Source organism: Phocoena phocoena, chromosome 16, assembly GCF_963924675.1.
Source record: "Phocoena phocoena chromosome 16, mPhoPho1.1, whole genome shotgun sequence".
Classification (NCBI taxonomy): domain Eukaryota; kingdom Metazoa; phylum Chordata; class Mammalia; order Artiodactyla; family Phocoenidae; genus Phocoena; species Phocoena phocoena.
In genome coordinates, this window is record NC_089234.1 from 32134601 (window position 1) to 32140741 (window position 6141).

Sequence of the window (6141 nt, forward strand, 5' to 3'; positions counted from 1 at the left end):
TTAAACAACTGAGGCCCAAAGAGGTTAAGTAACTAGCCCCAAGGTCACCACCCAGGTAGCAAATGGTAGGGCCAGTATATGAACTTAGGCTCGTCTCTCCCTGAGCCTCTGTTCTTTCTGGCTCAGGCACAAATATGATCCTGGGAACCACTGACACTCTTTGTGTCAGTTTACCCCTTAAACAACTGGCTTTACCTTTATCTTCTTTCCAAAGACCAACTCTTTCCTATCTCCCTAGAAAAGCTTTGCTAAATCGAAATAATGTCAGGACTGGGGCCGTGAGAACAAGGCTTCAGCACAAATGGGAAGCCAGAAAGATTTGCCTTGGCCTCACCAGCCTCCTAGAAAACTACCCCATCCTCCTCCCAGGGCCCACAGAAGTTTTGTGGTCCTCACCACGTTGAGGTTCTATTCAGAAGGAAACCAGGTCTGAAAGTCAGCAACATTCTAGTGCAGTGCAAGTCCAATAGAAACATAATGCAAGGAATTCCCTGGCAGTCCAGTGGTTAGGACTCTGTGCTTTCACTGCTGAGGGCCCGGGTTCAATCCCTGGTCAGGAACTAAGATCCTGCAAGCCTCACAGCACAGCCAAAAAAAAACCATAATGGGGCTTCCCTGGTGGCACGGTGGTTGAGAGTCCGCCTGCCGATGCAGGGGACACGGGTTCGTGCCCCGGTCCGGGAAGATCCCACATGCCGCGGAGCGGCTGGGCCTATGAGCCATGTCCGCTGAGCCTGCGCGTCCGGAGCCTGTGCTCTGCAACGGGAGAGGCCCGTGTACTGCAAAAAAAAAAAACCATAATGCAAGCTATGTATGAAATTTAAAATTTTCTGAAAGCCACATTGAAAAAAGTACAAAGAAACCAGTGAAATTAATTTTAATATATTAAGCCCAGTGCATTTAAGATATTATCATTTGAACATATCAGTATGAAAAATTGCTAGGGACATATTTTACATTCTTCTTTTTGTACATAAGTTTTTGAAATCCAATATGTATTTTACAGTCACAGCATCGCTCGGTTCAGACATGTTTCAAGGGCTCAGGAGCCACACGTGGCTGTCCTATTAGAGTGCAAGCTAGTAGGGATTTGTTAAACTCTTCCAGGAGTGTTTACATTTTTATGAGAACTTGGGATGGGGTGAGGGGCATCCACCCGGCAGCTAGATAAAGGAAATATTTTAGATTCCTTAACTCCTCAAACACTTAGAAAAGTGGCCTTGTGTTCAGGCTATGAAGAAAATAACCCAGGAGAGCTCATTTTTCTCATCCGTCAGGAAAGGTGCTCACCACCCATAGGAGCACATCACATCTCCGGGTTTTACCATCTCAGTTCTCTGCAGCCTCCTTGACCATCCCCCTGGGGTTTCAGCTAGCTGTTTTAGATGGCCTTAGCTTTGACACATTCTTCTAGCCTAGAAGTTTTACTTTGGGCAACAACTCCAACCCACTGATCGTGGCTGCTTGAAGTGTGTTCAGCAGGATTCTGAAGCCCTATCCAAGCCGATCGATCGGGGAAAGGATGCAATGATCACATTGTGATGTTGGCTAATGAGAGGGTAATAATGACACAACATCTATCTGCCACTCCACCCCTATCTCCCAGCTTTAGAGAGAGATCCCAAGGGAAGGAACTATTGCTAGATTAGGGATCCAGCAATGCTGGATGTGGAGCAGCCCAGGAAGGGCTTGTTCCCTGGTAGCTCAATTTTCCTGGCTCAGAGGGAACCCTGACAAGGTTGGCAGTGAAGACAGGGAGTCAATCTGGGCCCTAGACTCAGGAGGGAGATTTCCTTTTGCTGTGCAGTCATAGCCAGTGGACTTTAGAAATCCCACAGTTTAGAAATTCTAAATCCCCAGTACCTTGCTGTTGGTAACTGTTCATTCTTCCATAAAGGAGAAGTACTGGAAAGAGCAATAGGCTGGGAGTCAGAGACCTGGATTCAAAGTCTGTCTCTCTGAGCTTGGGTTTCCTGTGAAAAAAATGGGAGTGTTAGAAATGCCCGCCTTGCTTATCACCCAGCATTATTCTGCAGCCTAAATGAGATAAGATAGGGGAAAGTGATTTGGAAACCAAATGCCCTTCTACAAGCTGCAGGATTGTTACCAAGGACTCTCTCTGAACTCAAATGGGTGAGTCTTCTCATTGTGTGTATTTTTTTTTTTATAGGTACTTCAAGAAGGACAAGGCAGTTTGGTACTTTCCCAGGCAACTATGTAAAGCCTTTGTATCTATAAGAAGACTGAAAACCACAGAGATGATTTTTATTGGAGGATGAAGCATAATTCATGAATTTGTCTCTTTATTTAAACATTGAGTCAGTAGGAAAACTAATGCAGTGGATAAAGAAAGAAGAAAAAGAGAGGACAGAGAAGTGTTGCATTTACTTACTGTCTAAGCTTACTGCGTGTATCAGGGCTGAACCCCGCAGAAAAAGGAATGAGGCAAGTTGGTATTTACTTAGCTGCTTCTGGGAGCCACTCCAGCCCTGCCCTCCCTGCCACCCCACCCCCGCCCCACCTTGAGTAATCTGACCTGCAGCATGGTCCAGGAGCAGTTAGGCCAGAAATGCTTCTTGCTGCTTCAGGCTTGACCGGCTTTGGCTCAAAAGGTCATTTAGCCTGCAGGAGCCCTCGGAGCAACAGGCAGACCCCCAGCCACCCTCCAAGGCTCCACACAGACTCCCCCAGTCGCCCCGGAGCCTGCCAGTCCCCTAGTGCTGTGAGAGACCCGTCAGGGCTGCCAAGGCGCTCCCTAAACAGTAGTGGAGACCCCAAACTACCCAAGGCCCAGTCCCTCACTGGAGGTAGGTGGGGAAATGGAGGTCAAAGTAGGCGCCCAGTGCATTCAGCCTGCATGCAGCTTTGCCACAGACGCCCCCGGTGTTCAGCCACAAAAGCACACAAGGTTTGCCCCTGGAGCAGGGTGGCCAGGCAGATAGTTAAATTTGTATTTCCAGGTGACTGTAGCCTGAGGGCCCTTGCAGCGGCCCCTTCCCCGTATCACTGGCTGTTATGAACGGTCACCTTCAGGGCAGTGCAGAATGCCATTGCTGCTCTTTCTTTTCTGGGTTGTTTTGGGCCAGGACAGTTTGGGGTTGATAGGCCTATTCTCACAGAGAACCAAGGATGGTGTTCAGTGACTGTACACTGGACGCCAGGGGCCACTGATGAGCAAGCCACGCTCCAAGCCTTAGAAGAGGTTCACTGTGGCTCCATTTTCATTGGCCATAGGAGTCCAAGGACTACCCCAAATGTAGGAATAGGAATTATGTAGGTTATGAATCCTGACTCACCCTGTGAGGCTTCTCTTTAGAATAGAAGGTGCAGATACAGTGGCCCTAAGAGCGAAGCCGTGATTCTGCCACTCCCAGGAGGCCAGTCTTTTGCTGGGGACTGAGGCTCCTGGGATGCCTGGGGTGTTCCATCACAACTTTATCCAATTCAAGGATGCTTACCGGCCACTCTGTTAGACACCTTGGAGAGATAAAGATAGAAATGACTCATCCCCTGCCTGCTGGGAACTCAGAGGTGGTTGGAGAGACAGACACACAAAAATACTGAATCAAGAGAGACTGTGATAAGTGCTAAGAAGGGTGTGAGAGAGGAAGAGATGAATTTTCCCTGAAGGGACCCTAGAAAGCATTGTCATATTTCTGTCTCCATTAGCTCACCTTGAACAACTAGGATGCTGGAAGAACCTTTGTCTGAAGGTGGTTTATGGCTGGAAATACTTGGAACTGTTTCCAGGGTCTTCAAACTCTCATCCTGCCCACAAATACACATCCAAGGTCACAAATAGGAGTAGCAGTTCCAGGTTGATAGGGTGTGTACAGGAACCCTGACTCTTTGCATATAGCTCAGAATTGGCCTAGGACCCATGTCCCAGAGTCTTTATAAGCACACAGAGTTTTTGTCTTCAGTGCCTCAGCTTCTCCCTCCACTATGCATCTTAGGACCCCCAGCAGCTGCCCACCCCCGTCAGAGAGCCACAGTACCCTCCCTCCCTGTCCTTCAAAGCATGCTCTCAGGAAAGCAACTGCCACTGACTCCTTCACAGTAAAGTATAAATGACTGATAAGAGGAAGGTGTTATTTCTTCACAGAAACACTGGTTTTTAACTAGAACAGAGCAGAGCCTTAATCCCAAGGGGGAAAGGCTGTGGAACTAATGGTGGAGGTGGGGCTGGGGCTATAGGTGAGGGTGGATGAGCTTCCTGGGTAGAAAGGGACTTATTGATATTCCCTAAGAAAGACTCCGTGCTTTGGAAGGTCCACCTCGCCATCCAAGGGCACTCTGTTCCTGTCTCTCCTCCCCGCTCCGAGTATAGCTCAAGTGCATATCCACATGCATTTCACACAGCAGCATCACCCATTTTGGAATGTATATTGGCTAATGTGTTTCCTGGTCTTTCTTAGATGCAAACCATTCATAACACGATCTTATCTGTTTTCTGAGGGGTGCTTATTGATTAAGTAGGTAAGTTTGAACACCTCTTTAAATACAGCTAGAAAATAAACCAATTTGTAAAGTCACATTTGCATATGATGCCAGCCTCACGACTTTGTATATCTCCAGAATCCCAGGTATGCCTGGGATTTTGCCCATCTTTAATAAACTCATCTGTTAAAATCTGCATCAAACTTCAGCTTCCTACATATGACACAACAAGGAACAAAGGGTTCCAATTGCCCCTTTGTCTTCAGACATTTAGTAATACAAAATACCTATTTTTATGCTGAGATATTTATACAGGTTTATTAATCGCAAGTGCAACTAACTGGCGGCATGCCCTGCAACACATTTTGAATAGATTAGCCATGCTTCTGGGTAAAGGCAAGCCCCACACTACTGAACTTCTGCAGTCTTTCTGGGATCAGTAAGAGAAAAAAAATCACATGCTTAAGAAGTGAGACTGTAAATATGTATATTTAACTTTGTATAGTCCATGTACCTACTTTGTATAGAAAAGTAATTTTAAAAATTTGAACCGAAGGGGGAGTAAAATAAGGAAGTCATGAAGTTTTTTTGCATATTTAAATGAAGGAATTCCAAAATAACTTACCTGCCGATTTTTAGCCCAAAAATAGCCCTTGTAAAGTGTTATAATTTTAAATAATCATTCTTTCTGGGAGAGAAGGTAACTGTTATCTCAATTATAGTGGTTTTTCTTATTTTTTGATTTTTTTTTTTTTTGCAGTCCTGTTTATCTGCAGTAGTATTAAGGCCTATTGCTAGAATAGGTTACTACAAAAAATATATTCTGAAAGAAAAATGACTGACATTACATATAACCAATTAAAGTATTGCCATCTAAATCATACACCAAGCGCATGTACTATGCAGACACAGATTTTTTTGTTCATCTATTTTCCTTTATGCAGTGGATCGATCTGACAAATAGATGTTGAATTACTACATTGGCTGTACATGGTATTTAATAAACTTCATTCAGAATTGTGTGGCATATGTTCTTACCATTCATTGTTTCCTACCCTTTCAAGTTTCTCAAATGAGACTTATATTCACCTCTTCAGTGGTGCACACTCTCCTTTTCCATTCTTACTTACATCTGGCTTCCCCCCTCACTTCTTGAGGGCACCGCTTACTCTATTCTCAATAGGCTAACTCCGTGACACTCCGAATTGATTAATGTTGACCATTTCACCATTCTTTCTAAAATGTTTGTATTTGTTCTGATTACAAGAATAATGCACATGTCTTTAAAAGCAAAAGTGACCATTATAAAATATGTATAATGGGTCTCGATTTACTACACAAGACATGGGTACAGAAAATGAGACAGCACTTAGTTTTTCTAAACAAGTTAAATCTGGCTACGAGTCCACAGTGGGTGAAAATGCAGTCTGTCCTTGTGTTCACTCCCAAACCAAGTGTGTCAAGGCTGGGGCACTAGGCATCCAGCCTCCCCTGGCATCTCCATTTGGGGTGGGGCATGCTACAGCAGCATGGGTCTGTCCCATAGTAGAAAACCCCAAAACTCCCACCCTGCCTCTTCTGATGCTGTCCTTCGCCCTTCAACTCAAAGCACCCATTCGCACTGCTACCCCTTTGGGGTGACTCGGTGGAATCTCCTTTGCTTAAGCCTTCAACAGTCCTGGGAGAAGGGTCATCTTCCAG

The 6141-nt window shown here is 45.3% G+C and overlaps 1 protein-coding gene across 1 annotated transcript in view; it reads left to right on the top strand.

Moving 5' to 3' along the window:
* The window catches only part of SORBS1 (sorbin and SH3 domain containing 1), a 239875-nt gene extending 237404 nt beyond the window's left edge, over positions 1 to 2471 (top strand). The window contains exon 27 of the mRNA XM_065893760.1: positions 2171 to 2471. Coding sequence (XP_065749832.1) covers positions 2171 to 2238 — 68 coding nt within the window. The 3' untranslated portion in view covers positions 2239 to 2471. The remainder of the gene's footprint in view (positions 1 to 2170) is intronic.
* Positions 2472 to 6141: the final 3670 nt, after the last annotated feature.